The 22128-nt window shown below is 26.7% G+C and overlaps 1 protein-coding gene across 2 annotated transcripts; it reads left to right on the forward strand.

Annotated features, from left to right (window-relative positions):
- The first annotated feature begins 173 nt into the window (after window positions 1-173).
- LOC129981327 (angiomotin-like) lies at window positions 174-15000 on the forward strand. Of its 2 annotated transcripts, none has more exons than XM_056092118.1 (15): window positions 174-484; window positions 789-903; window positions 2196-3036; window positions 3483-3633; window positions 4283-4427; window positions 5758-5798; window positions 6613-6691; window positions 6777-6922; window positions 7830-7979; window positions 8703-8822; window positions 9041-9108; window positions 9281-9415; window positions 10728-10972; window positions 12695-12843; window positions 14375-15000. In XM_056092118.1, the coding sequence occupies exons 2-15, from the start codon at window positions 837-839 to the stop codon at window positions 14438-14440; spliced, it is 2403 nt and encodes an 800-aa protein (XP_055948093.1). In that variant the 5' UTR covers window positions 174-484; window positions 789-836; the 3' UTR covers window positions 14441-15000. The 2 variants fall into 2 exon arrangements, with proteins under 2 accessions (XP_055948093.1, XP_055948092.1); XM_056092117.1 differs by having other exon boundaries at window positions 175-484; window positions 12695-12838.
- The last annotated feature ends 7128 nt before the right edge of the window (window positions 15001-22128 follow it).

A 22128-nucleotide genomic window follows, 5' to 3' on the forward strand; every position in this document is an offset into this window, starting at 1 on the left:
GAGAGAGAGAGAAATAATTCGTATAATCGATGAAATATTCGATAAGATTACATAGGAATTTCGATATTCCTATAAGGATATATCAAACTATATGATTATGAAGGAATTTGCAGAATAGTTTCGGTACATCTGTTTCGAACAATGGTAAACAATTTATTAAGAGTCAATTTTGATTTGCATTGATACAGGTATTTCATTAAGTGTGAAAAATAATAACTATAACCTAATGTTTTCTGCGAAAACTTTGTCGAGTGAAAAGGAACGATTAATAATCAAAGGAAAAAAAATACCAAGCCCGCCGGGAAATATTTGTGACGTCAGTGGTTTACTAAATTCCAGAAATTTTTTAGCGATCTGTTGCGCTGCACGACTTGGTGAAGCTGTTAGTTTTATAAAAGTATTTGGAAGACGTTTTATAAATTTAATAGTTTCGCCATGACGAAAGTTTCGAAAACGGTCTGTTGAATGTGATTGTTGTATTAAGGTAAATTTGTTTATATTCTTTGTACTTTTTTTATGTATCATAATAAGTTCCTGGTCTGTTAAAATTCCTTAGATTTTCTAATTTTACTCTCTTTGTGTGAATATGTAAAAATAAGTATTAGCATTGATTTGTATCATCAAAATATGGAATTGTTTTATTGAATTTTATAGTTCTGGTTTCGTTATATTGTGAAATGTTTTCTTGCCCTTGTTTAGTATTTTTAAGTATAGGAGAGAGAACAAAGCTTATTTTCACAATACATGAAAGAACCATTTCTGATTCTCTTTATATTTTTATTTTTCAGTTTAACCTTTGAAAATTATTTTGTTATTGCTTTTTTCCAACGAAAAATATGAAATCTTCCCGCACTCACTTGGTATCTCGTTCCAAAAGCCCAAAGTGCTCCTATACTCAATCTGGTATGTTATCATTTTCAGCCTAATGTTTGAAATTTGCTTATATAAAAGAACTCATTATATGTATTACCATATTTTTAATTTCTATTTTTCAAATCAATGAAAAAACATAGTCCTTTTTCTATTTACAGTTTTGTAATTTTAACGAGTATGATAGTGGTGTATAAACTTTGTGAAGTAGATGAATTAAATTCCTAAAAAGATATCTATTTCGAAGGAAAAGTGCCATAATTTAAAATCTCACTTTTCATTGTTGTACTTGAAACCCCATAACATTAACACTTTTGTTGAATATTATGAGTATTAATCTACTTTCACAATTAAGAAAGTTGTTATTGTTAAGAAAAACAAATACTTAGTTTTCGAAGTGTGCCTATAAAATTATAGTAGAATTTTTTTAATGGGATCCAAATTTAGAATGGTAATATTTATCGAATTATTTTGAAATTAAGAATTATTCTGAACAGGTTCATATTATTACGGTAAAGTTTTCCAGTTAAAATACTTTTTATAAAAGTAAAATTTTTAAAAAAAGTGTATTTGAGTAACTCTTTTAGTATGATTTCATGCTGAAAATATTTTTAATTAATTTTGAACAATAATATTTTTTAAGGCATAATAAATGGATGAAAGCGATTGGTAACTGCACTTGGCACAATTTTTGGATTTAACACTGATATTCATATTAATATTCGTATTAATTTTAATGTTTCATTGTTTCTAAATCGTGGTGTTTATATGCTTATAATTGTTGATATATGCAGTTTGTTTTTTAAAATAGGATATTAATAATTAAGAACTTATATTACAAATTAGAATGTTTTTTTTTTAATTTCATTTTTTAAAAAGGAGAGTTAATGCTCCCTGTATTAATTATCTTATGATTCATTTTCTGTTTGTCAATATTTATATATAAGTTCTATTGTGTCATAAATACCGATGAACTGTTTAATTATAGGCTAAATCCTAGAGATATATATTAAAATGCATTAGTTCTCTCTAATTATATAATTGAATATATATTAAAATGCATTAATTCTCTCTAATTATACAATTGAAGATATTGTGGATCTTTCAGAATTCCTCCCTCTGGTTTAGTCACTCAAGATAAATTGCATTAAATAATAAAAGAAAATTTTGTATTACATTTTAAAAACCTTTTTATTTAGATTTTTTTTTAAATAGTGAAATTTACATGGTTTTTGATTTTACTCTTAAAAATATGGAAAAGTCTTTTTTTTTTTTTTTTTTTTTCCCCTCCCCTCAAATGCCTTATTTTATTTATTTTTTGACAGGTTATCACCAGAATATGTCTGGGAGTGACACTGATGTTTCCACTTCTACAGAAAATTTAACTGTTGAAGAGAAAAAATTTTTATTAAATGGTGTTCGTCAAGAACCACAAGGGGAAGAAACAGTGACAGATGATGTTGACACCATTTCTTCTAATACTTTAATTATCCATGATAAAATTTCTGGAGATCATAATTCTCCATTTTATGGAAAAATTTATCATCAGGGTAAAGGCATGAATAAACCTGTAATGGATTCTGACTCAATTGAAAAATTCAAAAGGTTGTATGCAGAAAATGAAGGAATACATCATATCACTCCTAGAAGCAGTCCACCAGTTCCACTGTCGCCTAAATCTTCTAGTCGACGACCTATGTATTCAGGACTTCAAAAGAGCCCTGTGCATACCCAATGGGAACAATATACTTCAAGTAATGACCATTCACCTAATAAAAATCAAGGTTTGCCTGCATATTCTTCTGGTCCATATCATTATCTTTCTTCCCCAAATTCCTATCAAGAAGCACACCCTGTGCAAGGTATTACTGAAATTCCTAAGGACTATCTAGCTCAGTCTGAAGTTTTGAAATATTTAGCAAAAGAATTAAATCACCAAAATGTGTTGACTGAAATAAATAATTATCCACCAGCCCCAGAATATTCCAAGCAAATGTCTGATCATCGTCAAATTAGTAATGTAAGAAGACGTGGCTATGGTGTGTTAAATTTAAGATCAAAATCAGCTGATAGATTATCAGTGTCTCGGTCACATCCAGATCTGAGCCACACTAAAAATTTTCATTCTGAAGATAATAGTGCCAAATTATCCCCTGGACAACAGAGGTAATTTTTATTCTTTTTTATGAATGTTTTTCGATAGAGATATTTTAGATTTTAATATGGAAGATTTTTACGATTGTTTCTTATATATATTTTAGCATTATATGTAATAATTATGTTAAATATAAGGTTTGTAATATTTTTTAACTTCTTATTTAACTGCTGAAATTTTTTTATATGAAAAATGAAATTCTATTCTAATAAAAATTCAAAATTAATTAATAAGTGCCCAAAATTTTGGCTTCTTGTTCATATTTTTAATGTACCTTTGTTAATTAATATATGACTTGTATTAATGATTAATATATGAACTTGAATATGACAAACTTGTGTTCTTGTCCATGCATTCATATTTTTTACTAATTGTAAATTTTCATAGTTAGAAATTTTTCAGTATCAGGCAAATAGCTTCTTTTGTAGCTTTACAACCTGTATTTTTTCGTATTTAGGCCTGAGACTCATGGCAGAGCTATACATGGAGTTGATTCGGAAATGGTTTCTATGCAAACCAATCAAATGATAGAGCTCTTGTCTGCTGAAAATACAGCTTTAAAAACTGAATTGGACTTATATTATAAAAAAGTCTCCAAATTACAAAAGGTAAAAATCAAAATATTAATACATTCATATTAATATATGTTGTATATTTATATGATACTAATTCATAAAAGATAAATTTCAGGATTTTTATTCCAAGAAAGAACCAACGTTTTAAAAAATGTGGTAATTTGAGAATTTGTATGTAATTAAGTATTTTTGTGTGCGAGTAATTTGTAATAATTTTTTTTTTGAAAGAGTAATCGTTGTCAAGTTTTGTTATTGACTATATTCCTAGCATTCATCCCTATAATCGCTCTATGATAAACATAAGTATGATTTTGTTGTAGTGCTCCCCATCCCCCTTTTTTTTTCTGAGGCCTGCTCATAAAAAAAGTGTCTTTGTTTAAAAAAAATACATTTTTACATTGTATCAGAATTTTATATTTGCTGTTGCTAAAAACACTTATTTACATTTTGTTAATTAATGTATGTAATATTCTTTTTTATTTTTAAAATTATTGATTTCGAGCTTAAAGCTCTAGTGGAACATAAATTTATATTGCAGGATAAAGTAAAATTGGGTCCTATTAACATTTTGTTAAATAGGAAATTCAAAGACTAGGTGCATGACTAATTCTGGGTGTGATATATAATTTTATTCTAAAATATTAGATTTGGAAATAATTTTAATTATATTAATTGCATTTAGTTTGAATTGGAGATACAGAAAGTTCACAAAGCATATGAAGATCTGGTGCAGTCATCAGAAAAACGAGAAAGGTTAGAACAATCAATCCGAAATCGCTTAGAAATGGAAATTCGACGTTTACAGGATCATAACAAAGATTTAAGAGGTAATATAATTTTATTTATTTGAAGAATGATACCTTATTGAATTTCAATTATATAAAACTGTTATACTGGTGCTTATTATTCTTTATCTGTGTCCCACCAACTGTGAAATCTCTGAATTCAGAGCTCTAAAATTAATTTTCGAACCTTCTGGGTAATTCAACTATTTTTTTAAATTCATTGTGGCAGCTTTGGAAATTTGCTTATTTGTTAGATTCTTCTTATATCTAATAAAAAAACAAATCATTAATTTAAAAGCAAAAGCAATTAAATCATTAATTATCTTCACATGAATCGTTTTATCTTTAAATGAATGTTATTGTGTTTCAAGTTTTATAGCTAACATGTTACATTTTTTATTCTTCGACATATCATTTTATAGTCAAAAGTTACTTTGAATCATTTATTGAACTAAATATTTTATTGAAAAAAGGTTTTAAAAAGTTTATTAATGAATTACTTACTATTCTCATTTTTGCAAATATTCAATCCTTAAACCTCAACCCCTTCTGAGTTCCATGCATCTCTTAACAGCTGTTAATTTAACTATTTTAAACTTCTACTTAAGCATTTCAATAGTTCACATTTTAGTCTGATTTCTCAAATCTATTATTTGTCCTCTGAACAGTTAAAAATTGCTAGCTTCCTCTTTTATTTTGATTCTCCTTAGTAAATGCAGGACTTGTTTCTTTCATTAGCTTAATAAATAATATCTAAAGACAATAATCATCTGTAATCCTTAAATAATTAAAAATCCATTTTTAAAATTTCGAATAAACAGATTTATAGCTTTTCATCATGGCTACATTTTCTCCAAGATGACTCAATTGTGAAAATGATAAACAAGCTAAAGACAATTGTTTAAAAAAATGTAGTTGCAAAAATAAAAAGTAAAAATAAAAACAAATGAAGAAATAGTGCTTAAAAAATATGAAAAAAGCAAAAATACAAGGGAAGCAAATTCACAAAATATTGCAATTGAAGGAACGCTGTTGAAATCAGGATCTGCATTGATTTATTTCCAGGTGAGCAGTTATGCTTTGTTATGCATAAATCTTAATGAATTAAAATTAAGATTAAGATTTTGTCAAACCGTTGCTTGAAATGTTTATGCATAGTAAAATCATTTGCATGATAATTGATCTCAGAACTCATTTAAATTTGCTATAATCCTAAAATTCAAGTGTGTGTATTTTGTACAAATTGTAAACTAAATTATTTATTCTCTGTATCTTGCTTAAATTTAGATATAATTTCAATAAAAATTTGCATGTAGATCAAACTGAACTCTTTTGTAATTTAAAATACTGATTTATTCAAATGTCATTCCAGAACATCTTGAATCTGCAAATTCTCACTTCCCTAAAGCAACAGTAAGTAAATATGTTAACATTTATTGCAAATTCATAAATATGCATATTTGCTTTCTTCTTTTGAAATTGTCTGAATGTTGATTGTCTGGTCTCTTATTCCAATCTGAATAAAACTTTGTGAATTATGATTTTATGGAAAATGTTAATGATAGATTAATATGCTTAGTTATAAATGATATGTTAATTCAATGCATTTTGTGTTGGCATGCTAATTTTAACTTTAAAAAATAGGATTGTTGTATGAAATATAAAATTTAAAACTCGTATTAAAGTCTGTAAGATCTTTAATTTATATTGCATTGTATGAATTTCTCAGTTTAATATCCAATTCTTATGTACTATTTGCTTTGTAATATCTAAAAGGTTTCTACTTGTTAAAGGAAATCTTTTGAATAATGTGCATGTCTGTTAGTGTATAATTTATATATATGCTTTTTTTATATATATATACTCTGTATCTAAATTTAAAATTATATCTGTTGCGTTTTCTTTTAACACATTTAAAATGCAATTTTTTTTTTAGTATATATAAAGTATTAAGTTTATATTTTATTGTGTTTCCAAAAATGTTAACATTATTAAGATATATTCTCAGTAATACCAAATAATTTTTTAATTCATAAAGAAATCTGTTTTTTTCCGTTTTTAATATTAATGATGAAAGAATGTTCTTGCATATATTATAATAGTTCATCAGTAGAGAATTTTGGCATTGTTTATTACTTATTATACAATTGAAAAAAACTTCTGTTTTGCAATATTATATAATGACATTAATACTTAGTTGTAAAGAATAATTAATGTTTTCTTATAGTTTTCTGATATTACTGATACAGAACTTAGGAAAGAGCTTAGTAAAAGAGAAGTTCTGATATCTCAACTCTTAACTCAAAGTATGTATTAATGCTTTTGGTATTATTCTTTATTTTTATTTATTGTTACTCAAGTGTTCTAAATCCTCTCAATTAATTTTTTTAGCCAAAGAGTTATTAGCTGAGAAAGATAGACAAGAAATAGAATTACAAGCTCAGAGAGCAACTTTACACGAGCAGAGGAATCACATAGACATTCTAGATAATGCCTTAACAAATGCACAAGCTAATGTTGTGAGATTAGAAGAAGAGGTATGAATTTTCATTATGTATTTTTAAAACTTAAGCAATTGCTATTTTTGTTCTAAAGGTTATTACTTTAAAAGAATATATTCAATTCAATGATGATGTTATCCTTACAAATAATGATGTTCCTGGTATGATTCCTTAAAAAGGTTGAACAGCTATGCAAAATAACAACAAAGCAGAACAGTCTTTTGCTCAATTGAATCTTGAAGAGGAATAGTAACTAAACATTAAAAAATATATATTTTTTCAAAAACTATTTAATTGAAATGTGCATTTAAAAGTAAATTCTTAGTTCTGTGTTTAAATAAAACTTAAACCAGTAATTCCAGAATTCTTTTTCTTCCATCCTTTATTTGCAAGTTATTTTAAAACAGTACTTCTATACTAATTGATTGCATTTTAAAGAAAAGGTGATTAGTAATTCCAGTTTAAGTGTCCACTTAACTAATAATCCATTATTATTTATTTAATATTATTAAATAAATACCATTTTAAACTGATGCATTATTCAGAATTGAGTTTAAAGGCAAAAAGTAATTAATCTTTTCTATTTTCCTCTTATATAAAGAAGTTTAAAATACTTCATAAGAAATTGCTTCCTTTTTCTTTTTTTTTTTGTATGAATTGATTACATTTCAGTGTTTTCACATTTAAGAAATAAACTATTAAAAGGGAAAATTTTTAAATAAATTGATTGTTTAAATAAAATTTGATTTTTGGCAATTTCTCTCTCTCTCTCTCTGTAATATATACACACACACTATTCCTTTAGAAATCTAAAATGAAGTTTTCTAACGAAAACATATAATTCCTCAAGAAGTTTAAATGTGTATTCTGCTTCCTTTTGATAAATGTTTATAAATGTATTATCTTAAATATTGAAATGCTATCATCTCTTCCCCCCCCCTAGTGCCGTAAAAAGCAAGTATATGTTGAAAGAGTGGCTCAGCTACAGAAAGCATTAACAAATCTTCAGCAATCCAGTGAAAAGAGGTTACAAGTAGAAAAGAAATTACGGGCGCAACATGAAAAGGAAATCCAGGCTTTAAGATCTCAACAGGTATAGGCATATTCTGTTTCCATTTTATATGACTGAAAGTGTGCTGTGAATTACACTCTTAGTCTGAGTTATATGTAATCTTTTTTATTAATCATTACAATGCTTAAAGAATGCCATTAACAGTGTTTTAGTATATTTATTCAATCCTTGAAATAGAAGTATTTGCTGTAAAGAATTTATTTTTATTCATTTAACAAATGTTTAATGTAGTAAACGAATAAAATATAGTTTTGTATTTCACATAAATGGTTCTTTAATTTATTATAAATTGATATTGAAGTACCAAATGATAGACCTAATCTATAGCGCAAATTTTTTGTTGCAGGCAGCTTGGAAATTAAGTGGTAAATTTCTTTTAATTGTTTAAACCCCTACAAAGCATGCTAATGTTGATCCTAAAGTGCAGTGTTTTGTTGCATTTAAAGTTAAAAAAAAAAAAAAAAAAAAAAAAAATAGGAAAGAATTTGGACTATGTGCATGTTTAGATATGAACTTCTGTAAATTAAATAACTTTGTATTTTTTAATTTTTTTATTTGCTTTTATAGTTAATTTATTAGGCAACTGTAAGACACTAAAACAATTACCTGTTAAATTTATGAAATTTATTTTCTTAAAATATATTTTATGTCAAATAGTTGCATGCATTGTTTTTCTATTTATGATTATCATTTCCTGTTAAATTATATCAAGTTTCTTGAATGGTATTACTTTTGTCATTCTAGCAAGGGCGATCACCTTCTACTGTGCCTAAAAATGAAAGTTTAGATAATGTAGAAAGCCTGAAAAAGCAAATGATGGAATATGAAGAAAAAATAATTGGTTTAGAAGCTGAAGTTTCTAAGGTATTTTTTCACTTTTTTTTGAAAAAAATTTATCAAATAAGTTAAACAATTTTTTTGTTTGTTTTGTTATAAATGTAAGGGAAAATAAGATAATGATTGTTTATAATTTATTAACTTTTTTTATCATAAAATTTTTTGCACTTAACAGCTAAATGAAAATTACTGAAACACTAATTTATAATTCCAGTTCTCAAAATAATAGTTTGTATTATTTTCAGTGGGAGCAACGTTATATAGCAGAAAGTACAATGAGACAAATTGCAGTTGATGCAGCTTCAGTGCCAAAGTATGTGTATATTTATTAATAGTTGTTAAAATTTGAAATAATTGTAAAAAAAGAAGTGAAAATATTATAAAGAAGAAATAAAGTCAACAAATAATTGTTTATTGTGAAATATGTATCATATAGTTGACAGTGTATTCTTGCTCTAATTATTATCTTGCATTTATTACTTCAGAGATGCAAAAATTGCTGCTTTAGAAAAAACTTCGCAAGAAAGTGAAAAATTAATAGCTCAAGCTCGTACTGAAAAGTTAAAACAGATGGATGAACTTTATGCTGCAAACAGAAAATGCATGGAATTGGAAAGCAGGTTGGTTTTAGTTTCATTCTTAAATATTAATATTTAAGTTTCTATAAATAATGAGCCATTAATCAATCATACTGTGTGCTATACCTTTAGTTCTTAAATTAATTACATTTCAGCTGTTTTTGTTTTACTGAAAATGTATCTTGCAACATGAAAAAAAAGATATAAACATCTTTAGAAAATTAGAAATTTTTGTTTAATCGTTTAAAATAAGGATGAGTTTTTATTGTTTAAATTTTAATAACTCATAATATATCAATAATAAAAATGTGTGTTTTTGTGTTGGCTCTCTAAAGGCCAAGCCTTTTGAGAGCCAATACTTTTGCTACCAAATTTTGCACATATATACCTTGAAAAGTTAAAATGTGCCTCTCAGATAAATTTTTTAAAAATTTTAGTTAATCAAAAATGGAGCAAAATTCTAATGTTTTTTCATAATAACATGTGAAAATGTTAAATTTTTATTTAAGAAATTTTATTGGATAAGTTTTTAAGGCATTGCATAAAAAAAATTGTAGTGCACATGAGGCATTAGTTCTGAACGATTTTATTTTCCATACTTGTATTTTTAAAAAACATGCTTTATTTCTGCAGAAAGGTTTTTTTAATTATTTTTATTATTATTAATCGAAGTTTAATCACTTTCATTTTAAATAAAAGTTCAAATTTTAGGGAATTGACAGAAAATTAGAGCAATACAAAATAGAATGAACAGAACAGTGCAAGGCTTCTATAACATTACCATTTAAATGACTGTCAAATTTTGATGTTTAAATATTTTGCTGAAGATACTTTTTAGAGTTCAAGTGATATAAAATGTTAATTGAAAATTAAAGAAAGCCTTATTCCTCGTGAACCAGCCGATAATCAGAGGTGGCTAGTTAATAGTCCTAGTTACCAAAATGAAATTAATAACATTATTAAAAGCATATAATATCAAATTCTTTTAAAATTTAATATCTAATACACATAATAAATGAGTATTAATTTTTGTTTAAAATTTAAAATAGAGCTTCATTATATAATCATATTTTCTTGTATAGATAATTTCTTGGAAATTGTTAAAAATTAAATGAATGCTTTTCAGACCTTAGCTGTGTATTTTGTAGTATTTCAAGTATGTAAATAAATATTTTTAAAAATTAATTAAATTTAAATACAACATTTAAATTGATTTATCTTAAGAAATGTTAAATTTAAAAGTTATTTCTTAAGACTAACATCTGAGAAATAATAAAAAAATTAGAACACATTATATATTTTAAAAAATTATGTTCTTATTCTTGGTACCTAAGAGTTTTAATTTTTACTTCAGAATCAAAGATATGGAAGCCAAATTAGCTGAAAAGGATGCCATGATCAAAGTGCTACAGCAACATTCCCAAGATAAGGATGCTGTATTTCAAAATTGTGTCTTAGGTCGACCACCAAGACATGCTCGTTCTGCAAGTACTGTTGGTTTAACCACCAGCACTTGTCATACAACTACCACAACAGGTGTTTCCTCTCTGGGAAGGGTTTCTCCATCTCCGACTAATACATTGCATCGAAGAACTGGAAGTAAGTTCTAGATGCTTGTGCTTGATTCTTGCAAATAAGTGTACTGTAATTAGCATATTATAGATTAATTGGAATTTATGTGTATATTGCCTTGAAATGTAGTTAGCATCCCATTAGGATTTTGAAATGCGTATTTTTATTCAATTGTTTTTATGTATGTGAAATAAAATTTTTAAATCCTTTTAGAGCATTTAATTAGTTTAATTATCTTCTTTGAATGTATCATTAATATTAGAATTTTTATCACTTAATGAATTTCATCTTTAAATTTTGGCATTTGAAAATGACTTCATTTAAAATAAATAATAAATGAAATATATATTCTGTAGTGGTGACATAAATATATATGCATTGGTTAAAATTCATTACAAAATTATGTATGTACTTGGTTTTGCATGTTAAGTGCAGACATTTCCTAACATCATGGTTAAATAATCGGAAAATTATTTTACTTAACATTCACAAATAGTTGAGCTTTCTGTGTTAATTTATGCAGCATTCTTTTTATTTATTTATTTAATTAATTAATGTAATCTTAAGATGCTGCTGTATAATAGTCTAGAACTCTTAAAACCTGGTAGTTTCATATTAATATTTTAAAAAAACTATAAATAGGAATGGAAAGTTTTATAATATTCCTAGAACGTAGTGTGTCATTACATATAATACATTATCTTCATTATAATTATATTTAGATATCATTAGTTATCCTGGTATGAATGAATGTTATTAATCAAATGTATGCAGTAGTAATCAATGTATGCAATAGTATTAATATGCTCATGTATAAGTGCCAAGCAGAATATAAATTAGTATTGTGCAGTTAATGGCGAGACTTTGTGGTCAAGTATACTTTAAACAAACATTAAAATGCAATTTATTACAAATGTGTCACATTATTTTATCTATCACTAAATTTTTTTGAAATGTTGCAAAAATCATTCAATGAACAATTATAGATATGTACATCTTAGAATTGGAGGTAGTGTTATTTAACTGTCCTAACATTGTAACTTTTGGCGATTCGTCTTTCTCTTAATAATGTTTCAACATGCCTAATTTTTAAAAGTTGCAATTTACCACAGGGACTAAATGTTACCAGACTTTCTACCCAAACTTTTCAACCGAAGTCTTGTTTTGTGTTCCTTTTAAAATGCTTTGTTTTCTGGGAAATGTCTGCTTAAAGCTCCATTTCCTTCATTTTTCAAAGTTATGCATGAACTTCTAATGTTCTTTTTTTGCTTTTTTTAAATTTTGAATATATAACTCTTTAATGCCAGAAAAAAAAAAGTCAGGAAAAGTAGCTGCTAATGGGACAATGTGAATTTTGCTTTCACTGAGTGTTTTTGTATCATTGATAATTTACTTTTTTGATGAAAGAATATATTCTTATCTGTGATGAATGATGTCACTATGGCTGGGCATAACATTGCATGTTAAACCAATACACCATCAGTATTTCATGTTAAATTTTTGTTTATTTCAATTTACCCACAAAAACATACTGTTCTGTGTACTTCAGTGTTGGAGGAAATTTCACTTTGATGTACTTAAAAATTATAGTTGCTATTGGAGCAAAAAATACCAATATTGGAAATCATGAACTTTAATTATCTTCTATAAAAACTGCATTAGTTGATTAATAATACTATACAAAGCTAGAGAAACTTACTTATTTAATGTATAAATTTTTATCAATGAAAAGATAATTATTTATTTCAGGTGCTTCAGGAAGTCTTCTTAGTATATCAAGCGAATCCTCAAGTACTGCTCTACCATCACAATCTTCTCCTGTAACAGAATCTGTTACAGCTACCAAGAAGAGCCTTGATGAACAACTAAAAGAGCTGGACTCTCGTCTCTCCAGTAAGGTAAATTTTATTTTTAGCATGTTATCTACTAACACTTCTAACATTTTAGATTCACATGCACTATTTAGGGTGATTACTTGTCATTCTACTTGTAAAAAGGGCAGGCATGACAGTTTTAATTTTTATTCAGTGTATTGTCACATAACGAAATAGTGATACTATGTATTATAATTATGCATAATTGTCATTGATTTCTTATTCTCTGTCACATTTCCTTCTGGTAATTTTGGAGTAATATATTGAATTCAGAAATAAAAATTCTATATGTGATTCTTTTATTATTATTATTATTATTTTGCATTTGTGAAAATTAAATCGTCAAATAGTTTTTTAGATGATTATAAGAAAGCTATCAATTGTTTTTAATTTTAATGCTTAGTAGTTATGAAATTGGTGTTAAATGCACTGACAGAAATCAATAGAGGGTTATACTTGAGTTAAAGATGCTTGTTTTGAAATAAAAAATTGAAGTGATCTAATGTTTAAATTGAGCTTAGAAGTATAGTAAGAAATAGTATTAGTTAATATTTATTCAGAGGTTTCACAAGTATATTTATTTAATCTCATAGTATGTTTGCATTTTAGTTGTATTTACAGAACATTTCTGGGATCTATTGGTTGGTGCAATAATAAATGTAATGTATTGAGAATAATTTTAACTTCTGATACATTATTTTTTAAAACTAGCCTTTAAATTTTATTTGGGAAGACTTAAATTTATTTATATTAAAACATATTAGCATGTGTTTTAACAACTACATGCTCATCTGGAAACTAAGATAATTGCATCATTATTATCATTAAAGACAATGCTAAAATTTATAATCTTGTCTAATTTTTTCATACTTTGAATGTAGTGTCATAGATTATGAAGTAATATTTCTTCAACCTGTACATTTATTAATTATAGCATGAAAATTCTAATTTTAATTACTTTAAAGTAATATAATTCATTTACAATAATATTAACACAAAAATAAACCTACAAATTTTTAATACACCTTATTTGCATGCTAGCATTAAATATTCATAATCATAAATATCACTTTGTAGACCAAATTCTCTCATAATTATTGACAATGGATACAATTTGCAACATAAGTTTCTTGATAAATTCTTCTTTCATTTATTCACTATAATTTAGTAACAGAAAATATGCATTGAAAAGACAGGGTTAAGAAAAGTATTCTTAAGATATTTCTAGATTTGCATTCTCCTCTCAGAGGGTGAATTTTGACTTTATAATTATTATTGTTCCGATATCCGCACATAATTGAAAAATTCTTGGCTCATTTTATCTTAATTTCATCTGTACATTAAGGTCTTGTTAGTCAAACTTGGCTATTTAATATGTCAGCAAAGAGTCTGTTTAGCATTATAGAATTCTCAAAGACAAAAATTTAAAGAATTTTAATTGTTAATTCAGGCAGATGTGATTATTTACAAAATACTTCTATTTTTTTAATTTGCATGATTTCATATAAGAAGTTTTCTGATATAAATTATATTCTTATTTTGATTGTTGTTGCAGGACTCGATCATAAGCGCTCTACGAGCAGAGAGAGAAAGGCATCCAAGTCACTTCTGGAGAGTATGAAAGAAATTATATGTAATTAAGAGCATCCTAGTCATTATTTTAGGAAACAAACCTTCCCCAACTTATCTTAAGGAATGTAATAAGTGCCTTGTTAAGCTGCTGGAACAGCTGAACAAAAAATCCTGTATTGTTCAAGTTTTTTTGTTATGTATAATGCTTATGCCAATTTTCTTTGTTATTTCTTAAAATGTGTTTTATTTCAAATTCCCATCTGAGAGCATGGATTGTTCCCTTTGGATTTTCTTTATATATATATATATATTTTAATCTTGCTTTATCTCTTATGAGATAGCATAATATGAATGAACCGGTGATGGGAAGGAAGTATCTTGCTGGTCAAGATACTTATTTCTTCCTACTATTTTGAAAAAGAAAAAATAACTGGAACTAACTGCTTTTATCTTTTTATTGAATCAACTAGATCTGTAGATACTTCCTCCTTATGCTTTTTATACATTTTATATAAACTGGTAACATTGCCACTATCTCTTTGACTGTCACTTTGTATATAATCAAATAATGTGCCACATTTCAAGGAATTAAAAACATTTTATCTGAAATGTATCCTCTTTTTTTTAAAAAAAAAAAACCATACACTATTCCATTAAAATTTTATTAGTGCAACTCATTTCCTCTGCATTTTAATTTCACTGAATAGTTTTTTGTATAAAAACAAATTATATCAGGAAATTTAATTTTTTAGATAAATATAATTGTGCTTTATGCTGAATAGCAAGATAGTTGAGCATTATCCCACTACATGTTTGCAGCATATATTAAAAACTGCTTAGTATTATTCAAAATCTTTTTCAAATTAAATTTTAATTAAAATTGTGCCAATTCGTGAATTTTTAAAAAGAATACATTTTTTTTCCCTTAAAAGTTTGAGGGAAAAAAACTGACTCCTTTTATAAATTTTTTATTAAATAAAACAATGAAATATTTCAGTATTTAATCCTAAACAATTCCTCCTCCTTTTTGTAGTAATAGTATTATGGGTTTAAAATATTTTTTCATGCAGTACATTTTGTGCTGCAAGAAATTGTTGGCGTAGAATTGTTTTTATGCATCTTTAAATTTATCGGGACATTTTTTACTATCACTAGAACATGTCAAGAATTTTTATTATTTATTTAAAAAGAAAAATTTCAATTAAATCTCATACACAATAAATTAATGTATTAAATTTTATGCAGATCTGGATTGCCATTTTGCATAGAAGTAATTTTTATATCTTAAACATTTATTTTTAATTCAATTTTTAAATTTTGATTAATATTGTTGATATACTTAGCATTGCTTGGATTGAAAATGTTTTCATATGTGTTATTATTTAAAAAGTACTATTAAATTATTGTATAACTTTCATGGAAACTTTCTCAGTACTTCAATATTAGTGAGGTAAAATAAAGTGTAACTAACATAAAAACTATTGTATACTAGCCGCCTTTGGCAACCAGCCGGTTCGCCAATCTTAATGCTCGTTAAAATTTCAATAATTAAATATTTTATGTAATTCCTACTTTAATAGCTTCTTCATCAAATATTTTAAAGCTTCAAATTTTGATAGTCATGTAATTCACTCATAATAATATAAAGTCCTTCAGCCATAACATAATATGTATCTCTCTAATTTTCTGTTAGTTCCGGTAGAATTTATGCTTAAAATTAAAATGGAAATGACTAAACTGCAATTAATATAATATTTTTTACTGAAACAAAGCATTTTTTTAATAATATGATTACTGATAATAGAGTCACTGAGCGTTTAAACTTTATGGGCACTAAAGAATATCTTTCTTAAGTTATGGAATATCTCAAGAATTTGTCAACAAAATTTTCTCAGATTCATCATGAACAGATCGATTCATTAACAATGTTTCATTTTAAATGCATCAAACTTTAAGAAAATAAAATGAATCGTTTAAAATAATCGGTCGAAAACAGGTTTAAAAAACTACTTTAAAAACGATGTACTTAAAACTATAAGCATATACAAAAAAATATATAACTAACATAAGTACAATTTAATTACAAAAGCATGCAACTAACCTAAAAATAATTGAAAACAGGTTAAAAAAATCTACTTAAAAAACGATATACTTAAAACTATAAGCATATACAAAAAATATATAACTAACATAAATACAATTTACTTACAAAAGCATGCAACTAACCTAAAAATAATTTTAATCAACCGTTGATAACGGTTGTCATGGCAACATTCAGAATGCGCATGCGTGAATTTTCTTCGCCAGCTCCGGTAACGCAAATGCGTGAAGTTTTCTACGCCAGTCGGGGTAACGCTATGCAGATTATACATTTTTAATTTCCTTTATTCTGTGTTATTTTAATTCAAAAGTACTTCAGAATGAATCTGAAACATGGATTAATTAACAATGTTTAATTTTAAATGCATAAAACATTAAGAAAATAAACAGAATCGTTTGAAATTATCCGCCGAAAAATGTTAACCCTAGCCTCATTTCTGTTGGGAGAAAAAAAAATTGAAGTTGGCGGTGGGGAAAATGGAAGATTTTTTTGGCGGGAAAGTTAGTTTTTAATTAATAATTAAAATTTCAAAAAAAGGGACCCCAGATGCACATTCCCGACATCTAAGGTATACATGTACCAAATTTGATAGCTGTATGTCAAATGACCTGGCCTGTAGAGTGCCAACACACACACACACACACACACACATTGAGCTTTATTATAAGTATAGATTAACTGTTGGTTATTTATCTAGTGTAAAAGGCATGTGCGAGATAGGTAAAATTTATTTAATAACAGCGCTCAATGGAATACTAACTAACTAAAATTGTACTACACAAAACTTTTATCGCTTATACTTTTATGTTTAATAAAATTGAGAATATCATTTTCCATCAAACAATTTTTAAAAACTATCAAAAGCTGATTTTTCTATTTGATATTAACTGTTCTTAATGAATGAGATAAAATTTAACTATACATGGTTGTGATAAATCCTTATTTTGCCAATATGTAGACAGAAAGAAAGAAAAAAATGTTGTGGAATATCAATTCTATTTTTATTCGATAGGAGCAAAACGTTTAAAGAAAAATATTTCTGCAATATGGAAATATAATTTTGAAGCAATAAAATAACTTTTTGATTAATTGACATGGAATTTTCACTAAAACTGTCTTTGTTCATTATGATATTTTTACGACACAACTAACTTGAAACAAACTGTATAGTGTTTCAGATTATATTTGTTTCCAAATTTATTATTGGTTTCTCTCATTTATATAAATTTTTAATTGTAGAAAGTTTAGACATAATTTTTTTTCACAAATTTCAACATTTACAAAATCTTAATTTTTTCATTCTTGAGATTTATTAACTCTATAATTAATCATAAAATAGATAGATTAATTCTGTATTATTATTATCCTATTTAATATCTTGATCACTTATTGTATAAATTTAATCATTTTATGAAGTTTGGCTTTTTTTTTTAAGTCTAAGCTTGTGTCATCAGGGTTGTCTTCTGACATAGAATAGTCAGGGCAGTTTATTCTAAAAATTGTTTGTAATGGAGACAAAAGGTAAACAGTAACACCATAATTAAAGAAAATAGTTTGCTTGAAAAAATATAACAAGAATCAGCTCACATTAATGCCATTGTTTTTGAGTTTAAATAAGCCATTTTATTTTTTCATGTACGAAGTATACAAAGAAAAAAGTATTATAAACCTCAAATAAATTTTATTTCAAGATTTTGACAAAGGAGTTTCATATTTGAGTCTGAAAAACATTTTTGGAATTTTGTCAGTCTGCCTGTGAACATGTTATTTCAAACACACCTTAAGCTAGATGGATGAAATTTTGCTAGTGGTCTGTATACCAAATTCATAGAATTCTATCAAATTTTCTACAAAATTCATTCCTAGGAAATCTTTTTTTGTCTGAGAATAGATTGATAACATCTGGGATGCTGAATTAGTGTTGAGAGAATAGATAAATATTAATTTTTGGTCTAAATTCATCTATGAATACAATGTTTGTTAGTCTGTGTATTCGTTTACATGTTAACATTATAACTCTCAAAAACTATAATTTAGATGAATGAAATTTGATTAGGGTCTTTTTACTAAAATTGTAGTTATGCATCATATTTTGTTTTTATTTGGTCAAAAAAAAAAACATGCCTAAAATGCACATTCATTTTCTTTTCTATGCTACAAAATACAGAATGCTTATGTGCAGATTTCTGAACACTCGTGTTATTTATAAGGCAGGAGGAGAATTCCACTTTTTCAAGCAGTGTGTGAGTTAATTTCAGAAGACCGATCTAGCTAAGTCAATCCAGTTTATTCTTCGAACGTCAAATCGGTCATAGTACGAGTTAAAAGTAGGAATTTTATGTTGATAATATGCCATATTATTTTAAACTAGATATAAAGTATTGCATGATGAATAAATTTGGATAATCAATTCAGAGAAAAGTCCATTAGTATGAGCACACATCTTGTATATTGTATACGTTGATTAGCATGTTAGAAAAACAGGAAAAATATTTACTAAAATTACGCTTTGGTTTCATTATCTGAACCTAATGATTAAAAAAAATGGTTTGGTTTTTGTTTTCTAAACAATCAATGTAGTTTTACACTAATTTTTCGAAAGAAATATAGTAATTAAAGAGTATTAATACTTTTTTGCATACTATTTAATATACCGTACAATACATAAAAGAAAGAAAGTAAAACAAAATTATTCTAAAAATTTTAGATACTTCCGGAAAAAATCAGGGAATTTTTTTTTAATTAAACAACAAAATAGGGAAAATTAAACAGCAAAAATGTTGGTCATATCTGAAAATCGTAGTGAAACGTGTACTTAAAAAAATGTTATGTGAGCAATCTAGGTATGAATTTTTTGTTAGAATGTATGTCCTACTCAAAGAAAAGACAAACCAGTTATAGTTTCAAAACCTATGTAGAATACACAAAGAATTTTAAAAACAGTTATAATTTTCAAAATCTGTCGATAAATACATAGTAAACGTTCTCTGCTTAACATCATTTCATACAAAGAAAAAAATGAGCATTGATTACTTTTAAAACTGATCAAGGATAAATGTTGATAATTCTTTATTATGTGTGAGACATTCTAGTTATAATAGCTGCACATACTTATGAGTAATTTAAAGCATACCAAAATGTATGTAAAGAATTTCAAATATGTTTACAAACATCTCAACTTAAATAAAATTTTCCTTTCGAATCGCATTTAATTTTGATTACCTTCATTATGAAAACCAATGTTATTTATTTTATAAATATTTTATTAAGGAAAATGTTAAATTATTCTTCTGAAAAGGATTTCCATTTATTTACTTGTATTTTTAAATTGTGATAATGTATCATTTCAATCAATGACTTGATATTACTTTCGTTTACATATACTTGAAAACTAACACTGTATATTACTAATTCAACTAGAAATAATAAAAATAAATTTCTGCTTAATATTTATTTGCATAGATTATAAAATAATTCGTCAAGAGTGAAGTCATCCAGAAAACATTCTGAAGTTTGAAGAAAATGGCTAGAAATTCTGCCAAACCATTTGATTTATATAAAGCTGTAGGAAGTTGATGAAGTTCATCATGTTGAAGTTGATGTGTTCATCATGATGAAATTTGAATTTTGGAGCCAGTTCACAAAGTAGTTGATAAACGATGTAGAGCATTGACACTTTCCCTCAGAGGGCGATGCAGATAGAATCTCCAAAAAATAATGGTTGGGGATTGAGATAATCAAACAAAGATTTTGCTTCGACAATTTTAAATCAAAGCGGTGGGTGTGTACGTATTAAAAATAGTAAAATTCAAAGAGGATTGAATTTCAACTGCTATGATTTCGGTGTTTGTTTTAGAAATTGATGAAGGAGTAGGAAGAATTCTTCCCGAACCGTTTGAGGGAATGGCGATAATCAGGTCGCCTCCTCATCGATCTGAGCGGTGAGTACTGAAAATAACTGTGGAATAGATCCTGTAAGAATTCACTGTAAGAAAGTCATTAAAAGAAAAAGAACGTAAGAAAAAATACGAATAAAAAAATCATCATGTTAGAAGTCGTTGAATAAAAGAATGACCAAAATTGGGAATGGTGTGAAACATAAAAAAGAAGAGATGGTAATTGACCAAAAAGCAAAAGAAAATAAAAAAACAAAAAAGAAATTGTGATTAAAATATCTTCTGAGAATAATCAATTGTAGTTTGAAAAAATCAGGAATTGAAATGTCCTTTGTAAACGTTTTAGGGACTTTTTATTTCTCTATTCGAAGAATCTTTTTTCGAAGAATCAATTTTTATTATATTAAGAAAACTCTTAGAACTGTCCATTTTTTTTTTTTTTTTTTTTTTTTTTTTTTTTTTTGTTTCTAGTAATCAACAGCAATTTAAAGGATTTACTCTCTAGTCTTTCGATAAATTTCTTTAAAAGAATATCGAATTTCCCGATTACATTCACTTTATTTCTAATTGAATTTCATGTTTCTTAATATAAATAGGGCAAGTTGTTGAAGTATCCTTGTGGGTTCCGCTGCAATTTATTCATTTTTCAGAATTAACACACGGGCTGGAATAAGAAATTGTATAATTTCCGCAGATTATATTCTTGTGACAGAATCTAATAGAATGATCGTATTCAAATCATTTCTTACATTATCTCAGTTTATCAATAAGAAGTGGGATGCCAGCAATAGGTAAACCAAAATAATGCTTAAAGTAGTAACAAAAATTGGAGAGGAGTCAATTGTTAGAATTTTTTTGAAGGAACCATTTTCATATCCACTTCAATATCATTCGATTTAGACAGTTCTGAATATAATTCTTCTATTTCTGTCTACAGAAGTATGTCAAAAATCAAAAACCTACTTCAATATCTTCAATGATTACAGATGATTTAACTTTTATTTTCTTTAAATAGTTTCAATTGATAGCAGTTGGATAGCGCATAATAGATCTGTCGTAGTGAATTACAACTTTCCTTATTGCTTCATGAAACTCATGTTAGAAATTTCATTGAATTATTTAACATTTTCTTGAATTTCTCTTTGAATTTTAAAAGGACTAGCTTTAGGAATGCACGACATAGTTGCATCGTTTTCAGTAAGAATATTAATTTCATAAAAAGAAAAAAAATGAAGTAAATGTAAATTTTTTATAGCGGCTTTTAGATCTGACTGAGACAAATTTGTCTGCTTGAACTGTTCACGCTCACTCTCAAGCCGATCATTGCTTGGCCAGATCGTATTGGAATACGGCTGAACAGCTCAACTCCACTTAGTATCGAAGCGATAATTCGAAAAGAATTACTGGCAAAGCCTGTATTATAGTAAACCAATAAAAAAACTTTTGAACTTCAACTTTAAGAAAAAGGAGGTTTGGAAGGAAGGTAGAAGGTTGTGTTTTTCCGGCTCTACTTTCTGTATTAATTTTTGGTGCGTGGAAGGAAGGCAGCTAGAAGTGAAGGCTGTTCTTGTTTCGAGTGTTTGTTTTTGCCATTGGTTTGTTCGCAGCTTTTGATTTTTGTTTTCTCTAAACAAATCCATTATGGTGTTTCTGTTGGGGGTGGTTCCCTAGCTTGCTCTTCAGTTTTTGCGTTGACTTCAGCTGAAGTTTTTCTCTTTATTTTTGGGGTGCCAAGGTGGC

This window comes from Argiope bruennichi, chromosome 8 (assembly GCF_947563725.1).
Source record: "Argiope bruennichi chromosome 8, qqArgBrue1.1, whole genome shotgun sequence".
NCBI lineage: Eukaryota > Metazoa > Arthropoda > Arachnida > Araneae > Araneidae > Argiope > Argiope bruennichi.

Coding starts and splice junctions, on each gene's coding strand:
- LOC129981327 (XM_056092117.1), top strand. CDS start 837: ATGAAATCTTCCCGCACTCACTTGGTATCTCGTTCCAAAAGCCCAAAG. Junction 4,428..5,757: donor TCATAACAAAGATTTAAGAG/GTAATATAATTT, acceptor ATGTCATTCCAG/AACATCTTGAATCTGCAAAT. Junction 6,692..6,776: donor ATCTCAACTCTTAACTCAAA/GTATGTATTAAT, acceptor TAATTTTTTTAG/CCAAAGAGTTATTAGCTGAG.